The sequence below is a fragment of the Maniola jurtina genome, chromosome 7, assembly GCF_905333055.1.
Source record: "Maniola jurtina chromosome 7, ilManJurt1.1, whole genome shotgun sequence".
NCBI lineage: Eukaryota > Metazoa > Arthropoda > Insecta > Lepidoptera > Nymphalidae > Maniola > Maniola jurtina.
Window position 1 is genome coordinate 9850521 of NC_060035.1, and position 27263 is coordinate 9877783.

The 27263-nt window shown below is 32.5% G+C and overlaps 1 protein-coding gene across 1 annotated transcript; it reads left to right on the plus strand.

Annotated features, from left to right (window-relative positions):
- The first annotated feature begins 85 nt into the window (after positions 1-85).
- On the plus strand, positions 86-19189 carry LOC123866757. The gene is made up of 27 exons (XM_045908435.1): positions 86-1738; positions 2317-2991; positions 4496-4705; positions 4781-5209; positions 5519-5550; positions 5992-6766; positions 6855-6891; positions 7034-7110; positions 7809-7858; positions 8001-8165; positions 8604-10892; positions 10926-11176; positions 11332-11521; positions 11920-12034; positions 12333-12391; positions 12468-12540; positions 12638-13350; positions 13432-13635; positions 14001-14105; positions 14193-14294; positions 14361-14511; positions 14690-14788; positions 14879-14995; positions 15149-15276; positions 15892-16039; positions 16437-16547; positions 18168-19189. Exons 1-27 carry the CDS (start codon positions 235-237, stop codon positions 18245-18247), a joined length of 8889 nt encoding a protein of 2962 aa, XP_045764391.1. The 5' UTR covers positions 86-234; the 3' UTR covers positions 18248-19189.
- Positions 19190-27263: the final 8074 nt, after the last annotated feature.

Here is a 27263-nt window from a genome sequence, read left to right on the forward strand (position 1 = left end):
GTAACAAGTAAGGATTTGGATTTAAAAGTATTTGATAAATTTGAAACAGCTGTAGATAGTAAAAGTTCAGTGACAATGTTACCAAATAGTGTAGAAGATACTATAACAAGTACTCTACAAACATTGTCAACAAAAATTTACAAATTACACGAACTTTATCTTACTAATGATGCCAATTTTATTGTGAACAAAGAGAAAAAAATTAATGATTTTAGTAAAAATGATATTTCTACAATGCCTATTAATGACGACATGGAATTTTTAGGGACAGCAGAAATTGAAGAAGTTCTAAATGATATGAAGCAGGAAGAGATACAAATGATCTTGGATCAAGAACCTACGATTGCCAATCTTATAACTAATGCTGTAACAGAAACTAGTTTTACCTCAGTACCATATTATATTGCGCAATCAAATATTTTTCCTGGTTACGCATTTAGTACTTTCTTATTTCTTAGCTATCCTAATAACAGTTTGGCAAAAAATATCTTTAAGAATAGTAAAAATCAAATGCACAATAAATTGATTCGATCTATAAAAGAAGATTCATGTACTTTGGCATGTAATATTGAAGAAAAATTGCAAAGAAAATTAAAGAAAACATATTGTAAACTTAAAGATAAATTAAGTAAAGAATATAACAAGGAAATAAAAGAGGCTAGAGCTACAATTAAGGAACATATAAAGAAAACTTCTAAACACACTTCAAAAAAAGTTTGTACATTACCGTGTGCAAACAAAAACAAACAAACAACTGAAATAAAATCTATATTAAAAACCAAATTAATGAATAAATATTCACACATAAACGGAACAAGGTTTAAAACTAATTGTACAAAATCTATGAAAAAATTAATTGAAGGTAGTAAGTTTTCCACTCACTCAATATCCACTCGTAGAATTCAGACGCCAGAAGATGAGTTTTCAATGATTTCAACATTTGAGAAATTATTAGATAGATCGAATGGAAACAATATGATGGAAAATATCATATTAACAACTCAAAGCAATTTTGAAAATACAGGTTTAAGAAAGTTTGCTAAACGAAATCCCAAATCTCACTTTATTCCAGAAGAAAATAATACTGAATATTTTTACAAAGATGGTGTGAAAATACCTGACAGCGTGGAGTATACAGATTGTGATAATAATGTAGATAATCTAACTGCTACTGACAAAATTACTGAAAAATACGATCGATCTCAAGTAACTGCAGATGCAAATTACCAAGCTCTTAGCAACAAGATCTCTTTTAATGATTACGTTAATGGATATAAGTATTACTTGAATTTTCAGAAAGACAATGACGATGAAAAATATTCCAATCTTGTTCGATATCAAGCCCACAAACATCACAATGTAGATGATATAGGAAAATTTATACTGACAAAAATTCCACGATTACCAAGTACAAGGATTAAAAGATATTTTGTAGAGTCTGAAACTTTAGAAGATCAAGATGTTTCGACGAAAAGTGAAGATTCTTGGTTCAAAAAACATTTTTTTGCATATTTGGATACAAATCCCCCGCGGAAATTCCACACGTCGCAGACTGTTTCCCTCAAAGCTCCAGACTTGCAGACGACTGAACGAACTACAACTAGAGCTATAACTATGTATACACATAAGAAAATAACACTACCACAAGCTAAAAACATAATTCTAACACGACGTCATAGACGAAATAATCTTCCATCAAATTCAAACTCTGAACATCATGTACAAGACAATACACTACGTAAGTTTATTTCTATTGCTTAGGTAAAATAAAATAAAACAATTTAGAAATAATTTAAGACAGCTTATTACAGTGAATTGTAGTAAGTAAATGATATTTATCTGTGATTGTTAGTTTTTAAAAATTAAAACCCAGTGTGATAAAATTTGGCACATAGAGGCCATAGAGTCACCTGGCATCAGATCAGCACCACCTTGTCGTTCGGCGTCCACTTATTGTCGACAGATAGTCTACAGGTGGACGTCACGCTGGCATCGTAGTGCACTACGCGTAGTCAACGAGTAATCCTCAAAATTCATGGCAATGTAAGACGTGATTTCTAATACTATTCCAAAACAAATATAAATAAATTAGACTTTATACTTTGAAGTAAGATTTTTACACCATTGTTACCTGTCATCCCCCAAAGCCACAATTCATAGTCGCTAATCGTTCCTCCTGGTGCTGGGGACAATTCACTGACCCTTAATAATACGAGCATATATAATATCGATGAACTATTTAGGGCTTTATTCTGAACGAATTTATCTATTGATTTATCCACACATAACATTTATATTATTATATTAAATTGGCAGAGTTTTGTGAAACATGTAGAAGAAAGAAAAAATCTTATAATAATGGGCATAATCCAAGAAAAAGCGAGTCACCTATTAATGATGAAATGAAGGAAAAGCAAAAATTTTATGAAAAGTTATCCAAGCATAAAATTTGTAAAAAAAAGATACCCAATAAGAAAGATTACAAAGAAAAAGTTAAAAATCTGTCAAGCATAAGTCACAGAAAAAATGGTTTTGTTAATATTGATTTAGTTCATAGATCAACCGGAATCGTAAAATTAAATAAAAATAACAAAGGAAAAAGTAAAATACAAAATCTTTTTAAGAAACTCCATATAAATCGACATCAACCCAGAATATTTGAAAAAGATAAAAGTAATCGTAAACAGCGACATATTTTTGAGAGCCTAAAAAATATTTTTCGTGAAAAACCAAAACAAGAAATGAAAAATGGACTTAAATTTTTTGATTATAAAATAGTGACATCAAAAGAAAGACCAGAAGAATATAATAATTTAAATTCCCTAAATTTTTTAAATGTTGAAGACATATGGAAACAAATACCAACTATTACTGGAGATTTTACATATCCATACTATTTTTTACATCCTGAAGTATATAATAATGAGAGGTTATTTTATAGTAGACAACCGAAGTTTGATTTGAAAACTAAAAGTATTTCTTTTTTATCAGGTGAGAATATGATTGTTAATTTTGCATATTATTTTTGCATAACAAGTCCTTTTTATTACATTATTAAGTGAATTGCTATAACAGTGGTAGTAAATATATAATTAAGTATTTCTGAAAATTCCTGAAAGTGTTACGGCCCGTTCACACATGGGAGTCCGTTTTACTGGTACGTTTTTAACGGATACGTCATAATTTTATGCTCTGTTCACACATAGGCACCGTATAACGGCCGGTTCACACATGTCTCCGTTGTACTGTTCCGTTTTATCGTGTACGTTTTTTTTTCGTCGATGGCGTATGTAGTTGTATGAGCGACTTCACACATGGCACAGTATTCTGTATACAATAAAAAATATCGTTCCGTAAAAAAATTACATTCCGTTTTGTCATCGAATACTGGACGGACGGAACAGAAATATACGGATACGTAGAATTTTAACGGATAGAGCCATCCTTGTAGAATAGCGGCGGTATACTGCGAGTTTTCTGTTCACACATCGCATCCAGTAATAACGGATCCGTTGAACGTTATACGGTGTCTATGTGTGAACAGAGCATAAATTTATGACGTATCCGTTAAAAACGTACCAGTAAAACGGACTCCCATGTGTGAACGGGCCGTAACGTTCAACGGATCCGTCATTACTGGATGCGATGTGTGAACAGAAAACTCGCAGTATACCGCCGCTATACTACAAGGATGGATCTATCCGTTAAAATTCTACGTATCCGTATATTTTTACTGTTCCGTCGTCCAGTATTCGATGACAAAACGGAATGTCATTTTTTTACGGAACGATATTGTTTACTGTATACAGAATACTGTGCCATGTGTGAAGTCGCTCATACAACTACATACGCCATCGACGAAAAAAAAACGTACACGATAAAACGGAACAGTAAAACGGAGACATGTGTGAACCGGCCGTTACGGCCCGTTCACACATGGGAGTCCGTTTTACTGGTACGTTTTTAACGGATACGTCATAAATTTATGCTGTGTTCACACATAGGCACCGTATAACGTTCAACGGATCCGTCATTACTGGATGCGATGTGTGAACAGAAAACTCGCAGTATACCGCCGCTATTCTACAAGGACGGATCTATCCATTGAAATTCTACGTATCCGTATATTTCCGTTCCGTCCGTCCAGTATTCGATGACAAAACGGAATGTAATTTTTTTACGGAACGATATTTTTTACTGTATACAGAATACTGTGCCATGTGTGAAGTCGCTCATACAACCACATACGCCATCAACGAAAAAAAACGTACACGATAAAACGGAACAGTAAAACGGAGACATGTGTGAACCGGCCGTTAGTGGGGATCATTATAGAGAAAATCTACGTTACAGAGAAAATTTATGTACATAATCTCTTTACAAACAAACTTCTAGTCCCAGCAATTTAAGCTCTTTGTTAATATATTAATCAGTCATATACAATGAATATAGATTATTAATTTTTATCATTTAAAAAAGATTTCTTTTGCTCTAGGAAAAAGCTTTCCACATTTCGAGGAGAATAGAGATGATGTTTTTGATGTAAATATTATAACAGATTACACGAATAAGCCTGAACCTGCATTTACTGTACACATGAAAGCTATTAACAATCCAACATTAGTGAATATGTTAGCTAATAAGAAAAATGCAGTGGGTAACATTAATATGAAACAGACAGCTGAAAAAGATCAACCAATTGAAGGTAATACACTATTGCTTAGTAACAAATTATCAAAACTAAAAAAGTTCCCAGTCAATAAATATGATTTTATTTCAGATCATTTAAAAAAGTCAAACAAAAATAAATTATATTCTATAAATAAACAAACGCAAGAAAAGAATTATGACTTGGATAAAGACATTGAAAATAAGCAATCTCAGTCAATTTTTCAACCAGCACGTTATTTTAAGAACTACATGACCGAAAGATATGTATCTGGTAAACCAATTTTAAAATCAACAAAAAAGGTAAATCCTGGTAATCAACAAAACAAAGATGAAACGAAACAACGCAACAAATCAGTTATTGAGCAATGGGTACCCATAAATAAAGTAACAAAAATAATATGCCATACAGTACCGTTTCCTTTTTCTGTGTCTATGTCTACAAAAGGAAGAAATCACACCTCAAATAAATTATTTCAATATCATAGTGGAAAAATCAATGATGATGATTCTTATACATTAAAAAGGAGGCAAAACAAAGGTGATAAAATTATTTAATTATGCTTTACCTAACTATTTATTAATACATTAAAAAATAATAATTAAAGGTGTCAAGAATACCCAGCTGAGTTGTTATAGGCTTTGTCTGAGAGCAGGGTGTCTGTGAAACTAGTAGTTTTAGTTTTAGTTTGATGAAATAATTATCAGGTAGTTGGTGCCATAGATTAAAAGCTTTTCTTTTACAAGCCTTTACTGACTTTAGTTTTAGTTCAAATTCATGTAAATTTTCTTATGGACGTAAAGTTATAATGATCAATCGTAATATTTAATGTACATTTTTATTTTACAGGTATTTACAACACTAAAATCTCTAAACCTTCGGTAAGTATGTTTTGATTTTAAGTTTAAAAAAAAGAACTAAAATACACAAACTGCATTGTTTTGCGTTACTTTCATGCAAAGGCATGGGTCGTCTTAGGACGTACATATTATTATGTTGATTTTTTACCAAAGGGTAGAAACTTATTATTTATTTGTAAAATATTAAAAATATATAATTTGGATTTTAGATTTTATACTAATGGACCAACTTAAAAGCAACATGCTCCTCTTTAATATGATAATAACGATAAGGTTTCACACTTAAGTACTACGACATTATGCGTTCAGATAGCGTTTTAAAGTATTTAATTTTATACAACAATGCACACACAATAATGTATGCAAACAAACAAATATGCAACAAATTAATTTTACAAAAAAAAATGTTTTTTTACAAGAATACAAACATTACTTAGTAATAAATTAAAATATTTTTTTCAGATAAGTTCAATAGCACGAGTGAATGCGCTGCCTGAACAATATTTTACAACGTTTTTACCAATGCAGATAAATGACTTTCATAAGTTTTTGAAAGAAAAAGAAATTGACGTTGAGTCTGTTACAACACCTCTAATGAATTCGTTGCCTAGAAGTCTTGATTTGTGGAATACTAAAATAATCAATTCTAAATCAAAAATCAAAGAAAGTATGGACAGCACGAAAAAATATATTTCGCGGAAACCAACACGCAACTCTCAAAGCCTAGATTTTTTACTTTCCCCTCATCAAAATCAAAAGAATGAATTGGAATTTGGAGAAAGTGTCAACATGATTAATCATAATCAATTTGAGAACTCTCGAAACCAGAAAAGTATATACGATAGATTAAAAAGAATTAAAAGTGTCACCGGGAATTACGTGGGAAACATTTTAAGATCTCAAAAATATCTAAATAATATTGATCTGGACGACAAAATGTTTGATGAAGATACCAAGACGTTTGTCACAGAAAAAATAAAACATCAAAACGATTACTTTACTTTAAATGATAAAGTGTCTGATAAAGATTTACAATTATACTTATCTAGGCCGAATAAAAATAGAGATCCACTTAAATTCTCTCATATGTCAACCAAAAGATATTTTCCAAAATATTTTAATAATAATATTACAAAAAAACCAGAAAGAGTCCAAATAAGTGGTCATAGTTATAAATATGATATTATTTATCATAAACCACTGTTACATCTTAAGGAACAGAATAGTGATGACAAACGTTAGTTAAAATTAAATCAATCTATTTATTAACAACAATAAAATAGACTTAACATGTGCCTGTATGGTTACCTATTCTTTGATTTCAGATTACGCTGATAGTTTAATAAGGAATTTTGATGATGAGTAAGCTAACTTTTTCATTATATAATTTCATTTGCTTTTTAATGCCCTAGCCATTCAGTTGCAGTTAAAAAAATATTACTTTCTTGAGAATACAAAATACTAGAAACTGAATGAACCAAATTAAAATATATTATCCTTACAGCGATACCTATTCATCTGTCATTGAAAAGCCAAAAGTCCATAATATAAGAAAGACTTCAAGCCATCAAAGCCAAAGAGGTAATTTTACTGGAAATAAATAGATAGATAAAGTAGATCAAGGTGGCATTATCAGCGCACTGCCAAACAACCTATGTTATATATGAATAAAAAATATAGCTTTTATTTGATTTGAAATTATCTCGTAAATATCTTTATTTTTAAAAAAACTTGAAAAACTATAACCCGACTACGGAAAAATGAGACAACTTGAACCGGACTTGGTACAAGTAAAATAAACTAAGAAGAAAGAAACAAGGTAGGTGCTTAGTGCTATCATCGTCTTGAGTAAGATTCAATACGAATGCCGTGGTCGTGCGTTGTCGACAGCGTATTTCTTATCCTTGATTGACGGCATTCCTAATGATTTTATTCGTCTACCATATTAGAATATTTTCTTTTTGCTGTATACTAACATGCTGTAACTAACTAATAATTTTAGTTTGTTTTAAAATGTAGTAATAAGTATTATCAGTTTTACAAAAATTAATTTAATAAATTGGTAATAATAGCAGTTGACTTGTTTTGTAAAATCTAGCTCTTGAACATTCCTTCTTGTTAATGCATAATAATACTTTCAAGAAAGAATAATATTGAAGGTATAGGTAGGTCCATGATACCAATCTGTTTATCCAGCCAAAGGTACTATGGTTTAGTATAAATATCCCTATTTAAATAATTCAGAAATTATTATAATAAATAGATTTCACAATTTTAAGGTACAATGAAATTACGCAAAGCACTATTGTCAAATGCTGCAAGTAAAAAGGTAAATAATATTTGTATTTTTCAACTGTTATACCAGCTATAACAGTAGTTTTACAATTTTAGCATTACAATTTCCAAAACTCATGATGGATTTTACTCAAAGCGTATATATTATAAATATTTATTTCGTGTTTTAAGAATAGCAGGTAAAAAGAAGAAAATGTAAATTATTTCATACAAAGGCTTGCAAAGAAGATATTCAAAATAAGGTAATAATTAAGAACATTAAAAACAGGAACATTTCTAGTATAATTCATGAGAAGACAAAACAATTATTGCCAGATATTAAAAATTATGATGACCCAAAAGTAAGTTTTGAAAGTTTTGAATAGCGAGAGCTCTTAAATATTTAAAATTTATCCATCTCTCTGTTTGTTATCTATACGCATCTGCATGGTTCATCCGATTGATTTCATTTTGTACAGTTGTTGGTGTTGTTGGGATTTGCAGAAAGTAAGTAGGTACTTTCAGATATAGAATCATCAACGTGCAATAGGTGGCGCGTGAGTCACATTGCAACGCATAGCGATTAGATTGCATTCCGAATAATAACATTTTTATTTCGGAAAATCAAAGACTTCCCACGATATTTTTGAAGCCCTAATTTCTTACGAACTAAGATGCGGGCATTATCTAGTAATAAATAAATTGATAACTTAAAATCAAAGTTTTGAGTGGTTAGTATATTAAGTACCTATTTATATTCTTCATAAATCAAATGCTATTAACTTTGTGAATTTCTGAAGGTCTATTTTGAGTCCAAGCCTCTACATAAATCTATGAAGCAAAAAAATGCAGTGTCCGATAGAATAATATCCAAGCATGAAAAACGTAGCGCACAAATAGAAACATTTACAGCTACGGATGTTGCTGCCATAGAAGTTGTGGTAGATTTAATGAAAAACACTCCAACCTATGACGGCAAAGACGGTAGCATAAAAACATATTTTGATAACTCCGATCAACCTGCACATCATCCGGTATCAATGTCTCCTAAAGAAGGACATGTTTCAAATTCGATACAAGTTCATATTGCTATTCCTCATAATACTGATGACAAGAAACGGTCGTTAGAACCAGTTAGATTAAGAAAAGTTTTCTCTGCTGTTATGTCTACTCCAGTTGATTTAGAATATCAAATACATTCACTAGAGGAAACTACCACAGCGCAAACATCCATTGTACGAGATATTTTGACTCCAGGCCTGTATTTATTAGTTGAAAATACTAATATATCCTGTCCTGAAGGAAACTTTCTACTAAAACCAATCAGAACGTCTTTAAAACCATCCAAGTTGGCAATTAGATATGTGACTAGTGTCACTGAAAAAAAGAATAGCAGCCCATCATCCGTCAATATAGAAAGAGTATCATTTGATAAAGATTTCATAGATGCTGTATATAAAGCAATACAAATTAATGGAAACAATTCATTCAACAATACTTATAGTAAAACAAGGCGTAGTTTACCTACAGAGGTAGAAAAAGAAAATACAGGAATTCGTAGTTTAGTTCTAGAAAAGAAAAGAAATATTAACTGGAACTTAATTAAAAAATATTTTGGCCATGATAAAGTATGCCACTGTCGGTGTAAAGCAAATCAAACGATGTGTCGAGAGTGTGTCGCATGCAATGCTATCATAACTGAATTAATGTTTGAATTGGAAAACTTAGCTGAGTATATGAAACAGCATTGTACAGAGATACAGACTTTTTTCTGGGTAAATCCATCAGGGGGAAGAAAATTACGTGATCTCATACATCGTATCGACAAAACTTTAAACGATTATTACAGAAGGGTCAAAGGAAAATGTCAAGGTCGTACTTGTCAAATGATTTCATCTAGTATTGATAAACGAAGTTTGAATCGTTTGTGTGATAATAATTTATTTAATAGATTGAGCGAACTAGCCGATAATTTAGAAAATGTATCAAAGTATAAAATATTCAATGAAGAAATTTTAATGTCAGGCACCAAGTTGTTAAATGTGGCTAAACGTTGTATGCTAACACGCTTACATAAAAGATCAGGCAGAAATACAATTACGAAACCACCACTTGATACAACCATATTGTATTCACTTAGCAATATCAAAGTAAATTTAATATGCAATAAAGATTTTACAAAACCTATATTTGGAGCTGGAAATACTATTTCCAGTGGTTGTGAAAACAATACTAATTCAGAATTATACTTTGGTGACGGAGAAATGAAAAAGATGAAGGAATACAGAAAAGGCATAAAAGCCTTTTTAAAAAATTGCTTTATAAAAAAGAAAAGTCGAAAGAAGATTCAAGGTGCGAAAAATAGAGTCATTAGAAACTGGACAGCAAAAGATCAATTTGCTAAACCTTTACTACTAATTAATCAAAAACCTATAGAATCTAATGTTGGCAAAGTGACTAAACATGGTAGAAAATCTCTCGATACTTTAGAAAATCCAAATTTTATATCAAATAAAACACATAAAGAGGAAAACATAACAATATCGGAAAACGACGAAGTTGAACAATATACAAATGACTACAAATATAAAAATAACAATGAAATAAATGGTTATATGGTAGATACAGACTCTTTTAGTTACAATATGAATGAACTTTTTAGGTTACTCAATAATGTAGATGCGCTTGAAGCTTACACTACAAAAAGTATTTTTTATTTAAATGAGAATGTCACAAAAAAAGCATCGCTTGGTAGTGAAATTGGAACTAAAACAGCATATACTTGGAGTAAATTGAAAACTGAAAATAAACCAAAGCAGAATTTGAAAGTTTCAAGTAATATTTCATCTAAATCTACTTTAGTAACAAAAAGGGGCAAACACAGAAACAATGGATCCAGAACAAAATGTTTAAATAAAGCTACGAAATTAAATTTTCTTAATCGACTCAAATTACTAGAGTTTCTTCTTAAAAAAGATCAAGTAAAGAATAAGACGAATTCTCCATTTACAACTCCATCTGAAAATCGCCGTTTACAAAGTCACATATCTAAATATACAAAGCATCAATCACAAACGGAAAAGAAAAAAAACAATTTATCACAAAATGATAAAATTACAAATATTACAACTTCACCTTTATTAATTAATATGGATGATGATAACAATACATTTTCTAATGAGCTAACAACGACAAGAAGATCATTTAAAAAACTCCATAGTAAAAATGCATCTTTTTTGTCAATTCCAATGTCTATACCAAATTTGATTCAAGACAAAAAAGTAAAACCAGATAATATGGAAGGATCCTCAGAGAATATTAAAGACACACAGTTTGAAAGTCTTAATCACTCAACTAATAATTGTAAATCTGGGTAAGATATCGACTAAAATTACCTCTTGTATTTTTAAATGCCCCAAGCAATACGACTGGTTTAAAGTCATAATTGAAAATTGACCAAAGTGATCGTTGTAATTTTATAAGTATACATGGATTACAAACTGAATTGTTTTTTAAATTAAATTACAGGACTCAAAAAACAAATAAAGACTACACATTTAATTACAAAAATATACTTCAAAGTTTGAAAAATATACATAATAACAATATCTTCAATTATACAATTTTTGATACTGAACCCAAAAATTACAAAGGCATTGTGAGTAAAATTGCCGACCAGTTTGTTATAAAGATACTTCCGGATCGTGAGATTAATAAGGTATTGCGTATTTTCATTATAATTTATATAGAAATAAATTTTACACTACAATGATGTCAGAATGAATTAATGTTAATGTATCTCGTTTAAATTGGACATTAGTTTCATCGTGATGTGGGTCATGAATGAGTTAAAGTTCCATTTAATAAAAATCACACTAATATTATAAAGGCGAAAGTTTGTATGTGTGTGTGTGTGTATGTTTGTTACTCCTTCACGCAAAAAGTACTGGACGGATTTGGCTGAAATTTGGAATGGAGATAGATAATATCCTGGATTAGCACATAGGCTACTTTTTATCCCGGAAAATCAAAGAGTTCCCACGGGATTCCGAAAAATCTAAATCCGCGCGGGCGAAGTCGCGGGCATCGGCTAGTAGTAATGTAAATTTTTTATAGGGAAGTCAGAAATGCCATAATTGTACATATACAACAACAAGCAAGCATAATAATGGTAAAAGTTGTTTGCAATCAGTTGAAAAGAATCATGAAAATATATCAAAAAGTCATAAAGGTACGTAAGTATATTTTAAGAATTTCAATTGCTGCTAAGTAGGTCTAGGTAGGTATAGTACGCGATAGGTCGAACTGATAATAGGGGTATGAGGCGGGAGACGCCCCGCACACCCACACGTCGCCCTCACTATCCCGCATCGGGTTAAGATGAGATCAGTTGTGAAAATGAAGTCGTAGACATACCGTTTGATCGCTGCGATTATTAGTATTAAATTAACTTATATTACCTTGCTATAGCTTTTAATTTAAAAATCAAAGATTTCCATAGCTTTAAATTAAAAAAACTTGATTTTTAGATGAAGCGAAGCCGCAAAGCACTTTAACAGCCCTGATACAAAGTACAGCATCAAAGACGGTTTGTTTTCAACCTTTTTATAAAACATTTGTTAAATTAATTGTTGCGTTGTTAACCTAATTTTAAATTGTCGTAGATCCAAGAAAAAAATTATAAGGATAAGATGAAAGAAAAAGATACTCAAAATACTAGTAACTTTAGTTTGAAAGGTGAGATGTTTTTCTTTTACCTCAACAGATATTAATGATAACTTTTTAGCCTTGTAATCTCTTTATACCAATAATTAATTGTGAACCTTCTTTCAAGAGGCGGATGACAGAAATAATATATGCGATATTGCTGCTACAATAAACCATGTTGAGAAAATGCACGACAGCATGCCTAAGGAAGACTTTGAACAGTATGTAAAAAGTTTATCGTGTCATAAATACAAAAACATGCCAAGATACATTTCTATCAAATACAATACAATAACAAAACACACAAAATACCATCGTAAACGTAAAACATGTAGGAAAGATTACAAAAATATACTGAAATGGGATTGGATACGAGATAAACGATCTTTAATAGTCGATGATACAAGAGTTGAACTTGATGATTATGAAGATAATGAAAAATCTAATAATACAGAGCCACATAAGGCAGCTCACGATGTTTGGCATAATAACGCACATAAAAAATACAGTTCACATGGTTCAAATAAAAAAGATAATAAATCGATTGAAATTATAACTATCCGTGATAAACATAACCAAAAATATTTTGATGATAGTAAGCATCGAGTTAGAAAAAGATCTTTACTTTCTTTAAATAGTTCGCGTAATGAAAAAGACTATCACCGCGCTATTGATCATAATAAAAGAACTGGTTTGAAAGAACCATTTTACGAGCTATATTTCAAAAGAAAAGGTGGTATTTATCAGCAAAGTTATGATAGAAGAAAGCGGTCGAATATGAATAATTTAACTGATCTAAGACGAGACTTGCAAAATTTACCACCATTGCGTCCACTCTCTGTATGTATACTTTAATTTATTTTTATCAGTGTTCAATATATTTGGAACTATTCAAATTGGAAAAATACGTTTTAATTACAGGATGAAATTTTCGTAACGATGGGGGATCCAGTTACACTTGATTGCCATCAACCAGGTAACAGACCCAATTATTCCGTGTCCGACTACATTTGGAACACTGAGCGCGATGAAATGCTTGACCATGAAAATATTGTAGTCGATGGATCTAAAGTATTTATAAGAGACGTGGCCGCAAAAAACTTTGGAACTTATGTTTGTAGTAAAGTAAGTCTAGAGACCATGATATTTTTGTGTCTTCCTTTAAAAACATGTGATTTTTATTAAATCTAACATGTCAACATTAAATCCATACTTTTAATGTGTGAACTATCGTGAGTTATTTCCATTTTAACCCGGATGGGTTCGAAACTAGTCGGGCTTACACCGACTAAATACGTGAACAGCTGGTGCAGTGTATACTTAAAATCCATACTTAATATTTAACCGGTGTTAGCGTTTGGTATAGAAAGATAGCTTGCATATTCTCAGAGATGGACTTTTATCCCGGAAAATCAAAGAGTCCCCATGAGATTTTAAATATTATAAATCCACGCGGACGAGTCATCAAGTATTATATAATTCTTTTTCAGGGTAATGCAGTTATACGAAGTCTTAAAGTAACTATTATCAGTATCCCTAGCTTTAATATAGTTTTCACGCCTGTCTATCGAACTGACTCAGCTTGCACGTACAAAGTAAGAATTTCAAAAGGATTTAATTTTTTTCTCTTATGATAATATTAGCAAGCTAATTATAATAAGTGTAATTGTTTCTGTGTAAAGGAACTCAAGGCAGTACAGATGTTGAATTCGGAAATATCACGAGAATGTTGTGGAAAATATTGTTCAGTGAGGATAGATGAACCTATTTGCCTCAAGGACAGGGTCCGTAATTCTAAATTGTGCAATTCTTCTTTTTTGATTGAAATAACTCAATGACGTCTATTTTAGGAAGATGAATCATCTTATCTAAGACCTATAGTAGTGATATCATTGAATGCGATACCTAATATAAGCTGTAGTTGCGAATGCAAGAGGAATTTACAGTGTTCTATAACAAGGTTACTTGTAAGCAACATGCCGTCTTTAGCATTTGTAAAAGGTAAGAATTTATGTTACAAATTACTAATTTCATAATCGCAATATAATAAATATTGCGATTATGAAATTAGTAATTTAATATAAATTAAATATATTTAATAAAATTTAATAATATAATTAAATATAGTAATAATAGGTGATTGTATCAAAATTTCAATATCGTAAATTCTTGTTAACAGTTCTGATAATATTTGATAGTATGAGCACTAATAAAACTTTGACACCCTTACATGGTTCTAAAAGGAGATCTTTTGTAACACATACATTAAGAAGAAAAGGTAAGAAATAAATATTTACTTTGTTTATCTGTCGTTAAATTATAAATTATACTCATAATTCCAAATATTTTTTGTTTGGCATACCTATAGATTCAAATGGTCATTATGAATATCGTAATATCGCCGCGCGTATGGATCCTGGAAATTTTGACCTGGTCCTACTTTGTCCTGCTGGATTTTATCTCATTTCTGAGCAAAAGATTTGTGGTGAGTACATGAGTACATTTTCTATATAGCCAATTAAAAAATCAATCATATTATGTGCCTAGACAAAAAAGTTGTCTAGGCCCATAATATTATCGTTACTGTCAATGAGGATTATAATATGTTATACTATATAGTTTATTTTCATTATTTCAGTCGTCTGTCCTTCTAACACATTTTCCGAAGAAGGTGCCAATATATGCAGAACTTGTCCGCAAGGTACTCGGGCTGCACCTGGTTCAAAATTTTGTCGCTTGCAACATCTACGCTGGGGGCGATTTGTTGTATGTATTATTTTATTAGTATAATAAAATATCGATAAATAGAAATCTGCAGTAAATAACATCATAAATGCGCTACTTTTTTACCATTGGACGTTAGACAATATTTCAAGACAGAAATTGTACCAGTGAGGTTTTTTTTGTACAACATTCAATAATTTGTAAAGGTGCTCGCACAAAGAAGCAAGTTTCCGGTACGAATAGGCCGGTGTGGGTCAGTATAGCGTGGTGCGCATGAAATAGTTTTGTTATCTTATACGTATTACCTGCCTCTTTATGTGAGAACTCATAAGATAATATGAGGTTATTTTATCCGCACCGATCGGCACCAACCCGCACCGACCTGCCAGTATCGAAAACATGGTACCTACAATATGCCAGCACCATAACGTTGGAAAGATCATCGAAAAAATCTATATTTTCTATCAGATCAAACCGATTTTCTATCAAATAATTAGTACACGTCTTACTTTTATAAAATAATTTCTTAAAGAGAACAAAACTGATTTTATTCAATAGGATAAAAACGCGCATAGTTTCTTTGAATAGTTTCTTTTTATAGACACACAACCATTTTTTTTATCCGTGTATGACGTATGTGTTTCAATTGTCTCACAGTGGAATGCAAATGAATGGAGCATAGCAACGTTTTTCGCCCTCGCATTGAGTGCTTTTGCTATTTGTTACGGTGCTATCTATTTGTTATGGCGACGTGCGTGCCGGTCGCAAGGGAATAATACCTGCAACTCCCGTGGGAATACTAGGCGTAAGATTCTTTTGTGTTGTAGTTAGTTAGTGGTACAGTTTCGCCCAGAATTAGGTTAATGTAGTTGTTGTGCGCTGATTGAAAGGGCTTTTTGAGAAAGGCTTCATCGTTAGTATGCTCTACCGCACAGACTAAGTTACTTTTTTCAATTTCAGTGACCAACGCATATAGACAAAGTTTTTTTTTTTTTGATAAAAACTTCAAATCAACTTAATGAATGTTGCCATTGGGTTGGAAGTTACTATATTTTTAATTTTGTTGCGTTTTTTTAATTATTTGCGTGTTATGTACTATATATACTACTACACTTATAATGATACGCAGTCTCCACTTGATTCGGACCCATTCGACGCTTGTTCAGTCTAGTATTTGCCTTATAAATATCCTTTATTTCCAGTAGGTAGAACGAAACCTTGCCAGAAAAGTCCTAGAAGACGTTCAGGGTCACCATCCCATGTAATTCTCAGCCGTTTACTACGTGGGTCGATGACCTCGTCACGAGCTACAGGTATGCTGTAATTTTACTAACTATACCTACTTATACATCCACTGAAAAAAAGTTGCCACCACTCAGTAAGATTTTCGTCTCTGTCATTTTTATGGGATTACATAACAGAGAGAGCCCTATACTAACTTCTTTCCATGCATAGAATACTTAAAGCTATCCATGTTAATTAAAGCTATCCATGCTAATTATACGTGAAAGTGTGTTTGTCTGTCTGTTACCTTTTAGAGCTCAATCATTGAATAGAACAGAATTTGCTTGCATTCTGGACATGGAGGTTATGTATTTTATATCCCTGGAGGATTAATAATTCCACGGAGTTATAACCTAAAACCAAACGAACATAGTAGTATGAGTAGCATAGAGAAGTTTATCATTTTCTATGGAGAAATCACCAAAAAATGCCTAATCTTTTAGGATCAGCTGACTTCTTGACATTTATGTTCAAGAAATAGATTTATTCAAATAAACTTTCACAAGTACCTAGTTCTTTGCTTTGTTATGGTGTGAATGATGGACAAACATCCAAGCAGACCAATAAACAAACAAGCATACCAATAAACCAACAAACAAACACAGTTTCGCGTATACAACATTGGTAGCGATACTTCTTTACATCGATGACTTCTTCACTGGCAAAGCCACAGATGAATAAATTTTCTCTCATCTGTGGGCAAAGCCCTTTTGGCAAGCTAGTTAACGTGTTGACGCGCTTTCATGTCACCGCTTTTCATTCGTGCGAAACATTAGTGTGGATATCCCCAACAGTCTTTTTGTCGCAGACGAATATCGCAGACCACAAAACTAACATCGGATGCGAATGTGAAGCTGCGATACTTTCGACACTTTGTTTCAGACAGAACGTTTTAAGATCCAAACGCATTTGCGCTGTGCTGCGCGATGTGACGAGACGCATAGTCACTCAAGTGCGTCTAGGCCCTAGTAACATACAAACTCGTATAAATTATAATATTTGCTGCGTTGCATCGCACCGCGTCACGTGGCGCAACTTAGACCAGTTGCGTTTGACCTTAGACTACGAGTAGATAATACATCTCATCAGGAGACGTCGCAGCCGACAGCTAAACAGAGTTTGAGTAATATAATGGATGATTAGCTATGCTATTTTGGGCAGTGCTTAATTAGACACTTTAAAGACAGCAACATTGATCAACGATTATAGTGCTAAAATTCGAAATGTCTAAAAATAGTCCTATCCTTTTCACAATGTCCCCTTCGAAATAGAATAACATTTCTGCTAATTTAGAGATTTAGTACAACCAAATTACCACCAATGTCGGTTTCAAATTCTCTACAAAATGTTAGCTTAGAAAGTCCTAAAGTTAGAGACATGGTAAAGGAATAGGTAGGTAGGTCCTTCTCGTAATTTTGACAAGACGACAAGGTTTAAATAACTTGAGATTTTCTCAAGTCTGCAATTCAGAACACAAAAGTATAGGTAATAAAGCACAGCGTATCCATTTTTTTTCGTTATAAAATCTAAAAGCAATCTTTTTGAACATTAATCATTATGAGCACGCTGCACGAACCTAATAATTCAAACGGCTTTTACGGCACTCGACATTAAAACGCTTATCTTTGTTGGTTTTCTTTCTCTTTCAGATTCTCAAGAGAACCGATTTGAATTGTGGAAAGAGAAAAATACACTTCCGCCTTTGCCACCCATTGACTTTGACTTGTGAAATTATGGAAATACTAAAATATTACGGCGAAAGTTTTATGAATAGATTTCATTTTTATTGGTCGATAAGAAATGCTTTCGGGTGAGGGTGATTTCCAAAACGCATGCCATAAGGCTTATATAATTAGAGAACATCTCCACCCTTCGATACTCGTAGTAAGGGATTAATGCATTCTGCATGCGGTATACTTCTAAGACGCATTCCATATCATGCCATAATGCGTCCATTCCATAATGCGTCTTAGAAATCAAATGTCGTGCTGTCTGCGGGATATGCCTGCAGGGTGTATATTATAGTTTCAACCGGATTTTATCGTTTGATGCAATCTTTTTGACGGCTGAGAAGTGAGCCCCAAGAACGGGACCCTGTCAAGTCAATAATATTTGTTTGACTATCACAAATTCAAAATATGCCTTTGCAACACGATTTGTGATTATCTTCTTAGCCGTCAATAAGTGTAATAATTTACTAGTCTGACAGAGTTATCTACCACTGAAAATGTTAATTTCCTTATATTAAGATTTTGCAAAAGAAGGATTTACTTTATAGAATACATTCAAGAATCTTCCACAGTTCAAGAATTGATTTCATTAATGACAATAATTACTATTATTGACAGCTGATGCTTATGTTATGTAGGTATAGAATCTTCAAGTTTCAATACTACTTACTGTTATTAAGTTCTTAATGCAATTGCCAATAAGGCTGTTAAGTAACTAATATGAATAAATAATCACTTTTTAAGAAAACCTTGGCTATTCAAAAACTTATATCAGAGATTTTTGATCATGTTCTGATTTGTTTTAATTTTTTTATCAAACATTTTGTTCAGTATTTGTATCTTTTATGCTAAACTTTTAAGTGTCCATACTTTTAGATATAGCGTGTTATTTAAGAGGGCAGTATAGTAATAAATATTTGATAAGTGTTGTTATTAGTGTAACTGGTGGAGGTATAATGTAATAAAAGTTAAAAGATAAATTTAGAATTTCTTATTTTATAACGAGAATGTATGAAAATGTATGCTCAAAGCATATTGACGCAGATCGCAGAATCGAAATATTCAATGGCGCAGCAACGCGACTCACTTCGCTACCACTCTTCACCAATGGACCTATAATGGAGCCTATAATTGAAACAATTGTAAAGTCAATTATTTTATACCAAGAGAAGGAACACGCTTTTTGAAAACTCAAAGGTGAAGGAAGGCTGAGAAAATACAACTACTTCCATTTTTATCAAAATCCTTTAATTACAAATTAGACACAACCAATGTATATTGCACCGAATGCCGACACCCAGCCTCCAAAGGATTTTTACCAACGCCTCTTTCAAAGTTATAATGTACCCATCCTTGCCATCCATATTTTGTAACTGTCAAATCCAGAACTCAAAACGGAAAAAACGAGATTACAATAATCTCTCAGTGAATACAGTCGATTGTAGAACTACATTAACAAAACTAAGATTTCAATAGATTTCGCGAAACTATCAGTTTGCCAACTTATAATGTGTATAATTACGGGGTTTCAATGAATTTATGGGCTCAATTTTATGGGGCCAATAGGCAATAATACTTAAAGCGATTTGACCTAAATTATTCAACACTGAGTAAAATTGTGTCGTGTAAAGTCAAGATTTACGATGAAGTCATTACGTTTTATGGCCCATAATTGATAGAGATAACATCTAAGAGCCACTGAAATTGCAAAGTGGGCTTTCTGGCGCATTGAACTCAAAGACGCGCGTTAGTGTGGAAGAAAAATACCTTGAATTAGCATAAACGACTGGCGTTGTGGTTATTAATTACGATTTTTTTATGGACGTGCAACACGCTAAGTTAGCGCGTCGCTTAAATTACTTTGAAACTTTGAAGCCAAGAGTCATTGGGGCGTTAAACTTGAGTGCTAAAAGATTTTAGGGGTTAATTATAATATTTTGTTAGGAGCTATGTGCGTTTTAATTAAATATTTGTAAGCTTTATTGGTAATGGAAAACATCGTGAGCAAATCTGTATGCCTGAGACTTCTCATGATATTCTCAAAGGTGTGTGAAGCCTACCAAGAACTTAGGCTATAATCCATCACGCTGGATAATTGGCCAGGGTGGTAGACCATGCCCTAAACCTCAGTAGTTTGTTGGCGAAAGGCTTAGATGATGACAAAGGCGTGATCATATTTTTGTCCTTCCAATATAAATGTTTTCCTATCTCGATTTTCATGGTAGTATTATAATGATTAAGGGTAGGAAACTGGGGCAAAACACGCGTTTTCATCAAACTCCTGGCAGCGTGTTAACATTAGTAAGTAGTTTAGTGGTAAGAAACTACTTCCGAGGTAAATAGCGCTGTAATATTAATTGCACGCTTAGCTTTACTGTAGGGTAACCACGAAATCTAACCCATTGATTTAAAGTAGTGTTATGATTAATTTATTAACATGTAGATCATAATATTAGTAAATTTATCAGTTTAAAGTTTAGCTATTGAGATTTTAATTTAACGAAATGCGTCAATAACTAATCACTACCCATATTATAAATACGAAAGTGTATTAGTTAGTTTGTTGGTTTGTACTTCAATCACGTCACAATGGAGTAACGGAGCGACGTGGTTTTTTCATGGGTCTATGAAAAAACTATTGAACCAGGTCTATCACTTTTGAAAAACCTGGGGAGTGACATAGGCTACTTTTTATCCCGGAAAATCTAAGAGTTTCCACGGGATTATTAAAAACCTAAATCCATACAAACGGAGTCGCGGGCATCAGCTAGTAACTAATTACGTATCTGTATTTTAAGAATACTAATTTTATAAATGTTTTGATTGTTACGAGAATCAGTTACCTTCTTACCACGCCTCAGCTACTCAAATGATTTTTATACAAATATAACTGCATCGTGGATTAGTATAAACATAGAATACTTTTATCCTGAGCAAATAAAGGATTCATAAAAAAATCCATAGGCCTCCTCACGTGCACGCCATTCTTCCATTCCATTTAAGCTATAAGGCCGCCTTTGCACACAATTGTTTTTTTTGTTTTATTCTTTCTGTGTTGCGATCCTTTACATGTGTTTTTGTGTGCAATAAAGTGTTCTATCTATCTATCAATTGACTGTCTGTTTATCTGTCTATGCGATCGCGGATCATTCGTTCGTTCGTCAGTTGAAACTTTGGACAGTTGTAGTTGAGACTTGCGGAAATGTTGAAGGTTCCGACAGTAGTATCCACTCTCAACGTACACTAGGCGCTCCATGAATCGCATTTTAACGCATGCCGGGCATTAGCTAGAAATAAATACGTAAAATAAAATTGTAACATGATGTAGACCACCTAGACACATAATTTTAAAAGTTAGGAGTTGGTTAAAACTAGAAAACTACGTTCAACTTTAAATAAGTCTCTGAACATAAAGTTTGCAGTTTACAGCGAGAAACTGTCCGTAAATGAAAACGACAACATGGCGATCTAGCATGTAGTAGAAACTTGTAAAGTTATGAAGTTATCCAGGTGTCCACGAGACAGTTCCAAGTTCCAACTAATCCTATTTGCCTCTACTATTGATGAGGAGTTTTGGTCAAGATTAATTCATAGTTTTGGCGCACATCACTGTTCTATTTTATTAACCCCCGACCCAAAAAGAGGGGTGTTATAAGTTTGACGTGTGTATCTGTGTATCTGTATGTGGCATCGTAGTTCCTAAACTAATGAACCGATTCTAATTTAGTTTTTTTTTTGTTTGAAAGGTGACTTGATCGAGAGTGTTCTTAGCTTTAATCCAAGAAAATCGGTTCAGCCGTTTGAAAGTTATCAGCTCTTTTCTATTTACTGTAACCTTCACTTGTCGGGCGTGTTATAAAATTTTAATTTACACTTGAATGACTATAAAAAGAAACAATTCTAGGTCATCAAATTTTTTATCCTTGTTATCAAATTAATTTTTTTATTTATGTTCATTTTTTATTTCATTTTCATTTTTTTATCAAAATAATCTTGGTTTAACTTATTTTTTATTCGATAGGTACGATTTGAAGTTTACAATTACTGTAAAGTTGATATATGTAACTAACTCTAACTAGTATATACAAAGGCTGTCCAATTTTAGATAGAAAATGCATTCAGACAGCAGCTATACCTACATGAGATTTCTAAAACGCATGCCATAGTCCACAGTACCCCATACAAGAAACCATTTTTACTGGACGAGTCACAGGACAATATAGAAAGTTTTTGGAGTTGGGTTTTTAAGGGTGATGCATGACATAGGGGATCATTTTTATTAATAAGAAGTGAATAATTTCAGAGTGCGAGTGATTTCCATTGGCCGCGCATGCCATGTACTCGTACAAGTATCGACACAGGTTATCGATCAATAAAAGTGATTATTAGAAATTAAAGATGGCATCTTTTAGACGCAAGCTGCACGCTAAATGCAATTCACATTTCTCACAAATTACATTTAGTGTTTTTGGTTGCGTAGTTATTTGTCTAGTACGCCTGTTGAGACTCACATCGTGAGCTGAAATCGGACAGTCAAACAAGATCCGAAATAATCGAAGCCGAAACTGATCTTACACCAAGCACTAGAACTGTTAAAGTAGTCGTTCTTCTCTGTTTAATCCTATTTAAACATACAAGGTTATATTAAAAGCAGTCGCCAAAAGTCCGGGCTCCAAAGGACAATTTCGCCAGTACCTTAGAGCACGATACAGCACCTGCTAGCGAACTTGGCCGAGCGCCATCTGCTAATATATTGTATAACTTAGGCAGTTAACAGTTTAAATCTTGGTGCATTTCTCTTTAAGATACAATTTATTTTAACACAAAATGTTTCTGTTTATTATTTTTACACTGTACGTACATTACGAGTTACACTGCATGCTACATATTTTTCAGTACCAACAGGGTACTGATTCAATATGACGGGGGTTTACAAACTTTTTGGTCAACGAGCCACACTGATTACTAAGTCCAGAGGACCAAGATCGATATCAAAATATTTGATAAATTTTAAGTTGAATTTTGTTTTGGATGACTTTTGTACATTAATAACCCAATGTAACCAACCAACCAACCCAATAAATACGATGCAATGGTATAAATACAAAGTTATGTACCTAATAAACTTTGACGGACCGGATATCAGGCATTTTCAGTACATTATCGTGGGCGGGCGGAATGTGCTTGCGTTTTTGACATCAACACATGTAGTTATTGCTTCAAATGGTGCTTTTAACGTCACTATGAATAGTAAGCTTGGATGAATTCATCAAAGTTAATTAATGAGTTATGATTTGAACTTGTTACAAATAACTACAAACTTGACATTGGCTAATCTTTGTAAAGCCAGAGGAGAGAGAAAAAAAAAGAGTTATGATTTCGTTGGCTATGCTATCGAGCTGTTATGATGCCGCATTTGCTTAGCTAGGTTTTGATGGACTATCAGCAATAAACTGTTTCTTAGATTTCAGTCTCTTTATTGTTTTACGAGATGTGCATAGAACTAGGCCTTTTAGACCAAAGTTCATATTATAAATTTAATAGCATATTGATGTTACCTAGTAGACAGATTTATAAGTGCTTGAAAAACTTAAAAGGAATAATAGCATTATTTCGGTTATTGACCAGACAGTTGAAAATTAAGTTTCAAAATATTTATAATTTCCCTTTCTTGTTATGTTCGTAAGACTTATTTGTAAAGAAAGTCAATACATTATTTGGCCGACCACCGAGCAAGGACCCTTGTATTGATGATGTAATTAAATACTGTTACCCTTGGCTTGTGTATTGGCATGTTTTCTGCCCCTCTATCCTTCGGGGAATGTGGACGATTGGAATTCGAATTAAGTCTTAAGAACTCTTGGAATTAAGTATTTAGCTTTGGATGTTTTGCTCGGTCAACGCAATCAAAAAATATGGCCATTAATTATGCCGCATATTTTGACTCGAAAATAAATCAAAATTTAAAGTAGTATTATTAAAGCCAAGAAGCAAGGTCTGATAGCATAAATAAAGAGAAAACCTCGTAAATTATTAATTTATAGTAACATCACGATAAAAAATATTTTTTTAATATGACGAATTTAAATTTGCAGTTGTATGCCTTGAATTGAGAGGTAAGTATGTACGTCACCTGTTCCGAAGGCGGTAATGTTGTAGGATAGAAGACAAAGACATTTCGCTATATTTCTAGGTAATCTTCTAGGTAAACTCGTATCATCTTATGCCACATCATCACTTTCCATCAGGTGTGATAGTGGTCAAGCATCTATGGTGCCTATACGTAGCAAATTTGAATTTATTTCATAATAATCAATGAATCCTGAAAAAAATCACAAGAGAGTATATTCTAGTATTTATATATGTACTACATCTAAGATAAAGCATCTCTTACTTCAAGCTAATCCAAGTTTACCCGAGTTAATCAATTGTACGGTCTTGGTTGCTGTGAAACTGATCGGCTCCGATGTACATAGTTAGTGGCCGGTTGAATTTCAAGTTGGCCCCAACTAGACGACGAAGTAATTAAGCTGGGACGAATTTTTTGTATGCTTTTTGTAGATACAAACTTTCTCGAATTTTGTACCTACCTCCTTTAGCTAGGTCATGTTGTTGTTTAAACAGTTTTTTTTCCTAGAATTTAAAAACTTTAGTATGCTTTTTACCCGACTGCGGCAAACAAAATGTATGTGTGTGTATGTTTGTATCCAGATTCTGTGTGTTCCATCGTAGCAGCTAACAACTGGGCCGATTTTCATGAATGAGGTGTCAATCGATTCGTTTTAAAAGCCCGGGTGACATAGGCTATATCGAGTGTCTTAAAAAAATTTAATTGCTATTGTATCGAGTGGGGTGTCAAATGAAAGAGGAGAAAATTCTGAATTCATAGGTATAAACGTACAACAACATTAAAAACACCAAACTACAGACAAACAATTTTACTCTACTATTTCAGTGTTACTTAGACGATCGCAGTTGGGTTTTAGTTTTCAACTTTATCTTGTTGTATTTGTTCCTAATTTCTAAAAGTAACAAATAACGATAGGTTTGTTAGGAATTGCGATACGCTAGAAAGTTTGTGAAAATGTTTTTTATTAAATATCTTCTGGACTACGATTGGTACTTACCTACACTTAATTTACAAATCCGGGCATTGTATTGACCGTAGTTATTATAAAAAATGTAAAATTGTTTATCAATTTGTTCCTTTTTGTTGAAAGAAACTTTTTTAACAATTTTAATTAATAAACACTCTAAGAGATAGGTTGCATTTTGGAGACAGTTATGATGATTATATTAGTTAATGAGCTAATTTTTACTGCAGGATTGTGTTTTGGTATCACAGGAAATTAATTTTATTATTATTAGCTTATCTCGCTGAGACACGGTAGAAACCGCGGAATGAGCTAGTATATATTAAATGAGTACCTAACACTGTAGGTACGTAATTTTCACCTAAGTTTCAAGAGAAGTAGAAGTCACACAAAACTAAATTATTGCTTTTCTATTTAACACGTATCAAGTGTCGTCTAACTTTACAGAAAGTAGTTTCATAAATCCCAACTAAATGGTTTCGGTCCGTTTATTATCTGACTGCTAGCAATTTAGATGTTCCTACGAAAATCCCAGATATTATATACCATGTACGTGACTACCAGACATGGTGAAGACATTTTGCTCCTAGGAGTGTGGTTTCATAATATTATGTCTACAGCACATTTTCAATGCTTTGTAAATGTTGACATTGTAGATGATTTTGAATAACATGTAGTAGTATACCTTTGATGTTATGTATTCGTCCAAAATAATAATAATATGTACATATGTATGTATATGATTATCTCAAAAACCAATTAACACATTCTTTTTATAAAAATTAAATAATATTTATTAATGTAAAATCTAGGTTTGTTCCCAGAAGCCCAAAATAACCTAACCTATTTCTACGAAATTAATTAATACGTAAGCAATCGGTATTGTTTATTGTTGGACTATACTAGAATATCTGCCTGTCATTAACTACTTAGATAATTCTGGGCTTTCTAAATTTCAATTAGGCGATATTTGTTAAATTATTATTATTATTACACAAGATGGACGTTAATAAAAGGCCTACGTCAATTTCATGTCAGGCTGTTAACGTTACGTTACGGTTACCGTCAAACCACACTCCACAGAATAAGCACAGAATACAAATATAATAGTTGGTTAAACTTAGACCAAAAAAAAAACACAGAATATATTATAATAGCAGTATTTACACGTTTATAAAATTATACGTTTATTATAAACGTATAAATTTATAAACGTATTAAAAACTTATACGTTTATTATGTAAGGTAAATTCACCTTACTTGTAAAGTTACATTGACACCTGATGAAATAAGGTTTGCTCTTCTATTAGACATCTCTTTGATAGCAGCTAATAAATTTTAGCGCACATTTAAGCGGCGCGAATTTGATTAAGTTTGTACAATGTTGCAAATTGTTTGACTACATCACGGCAATTATCTGCTCCACAAATAGGTATAATAACTCTGTAGTAGGTACCTACGATCAATTAACATGTCTGTAACAATAGAGATTTTTGATTTAAATTTGTCGGCTGGGTGGCTTTAGGTCGTGGCTAGTTTCCACCATAAAATGAAATATACATAGTTCTGGTGCAATACTGCATGATAACTGATATTTGCCATAATTATGTAAGGTACATACGTTCCTGGTTAGTCTGCTTCTATCTAAAGACTCAGATATCGCAGGCCAGGATTTGACTTGTCATAAAAAAATTCTATCGTAGGTACAGGTACGAGTATGTAGCACGGAATTGGATTGCTACAGAATAAATTTCTGTGGCAATAATAACACCATATATTGCATAAAAAAGAAGTAGATATTATATAACAATTGCCGATTACGTTTCTAAACCAAAAACATAAAACAAGGACACTTTTTTGTAGAGCACCATCTCTTATGCATTTTTATATTCTGGCTTACTCATCACCAAGCACGAATTTT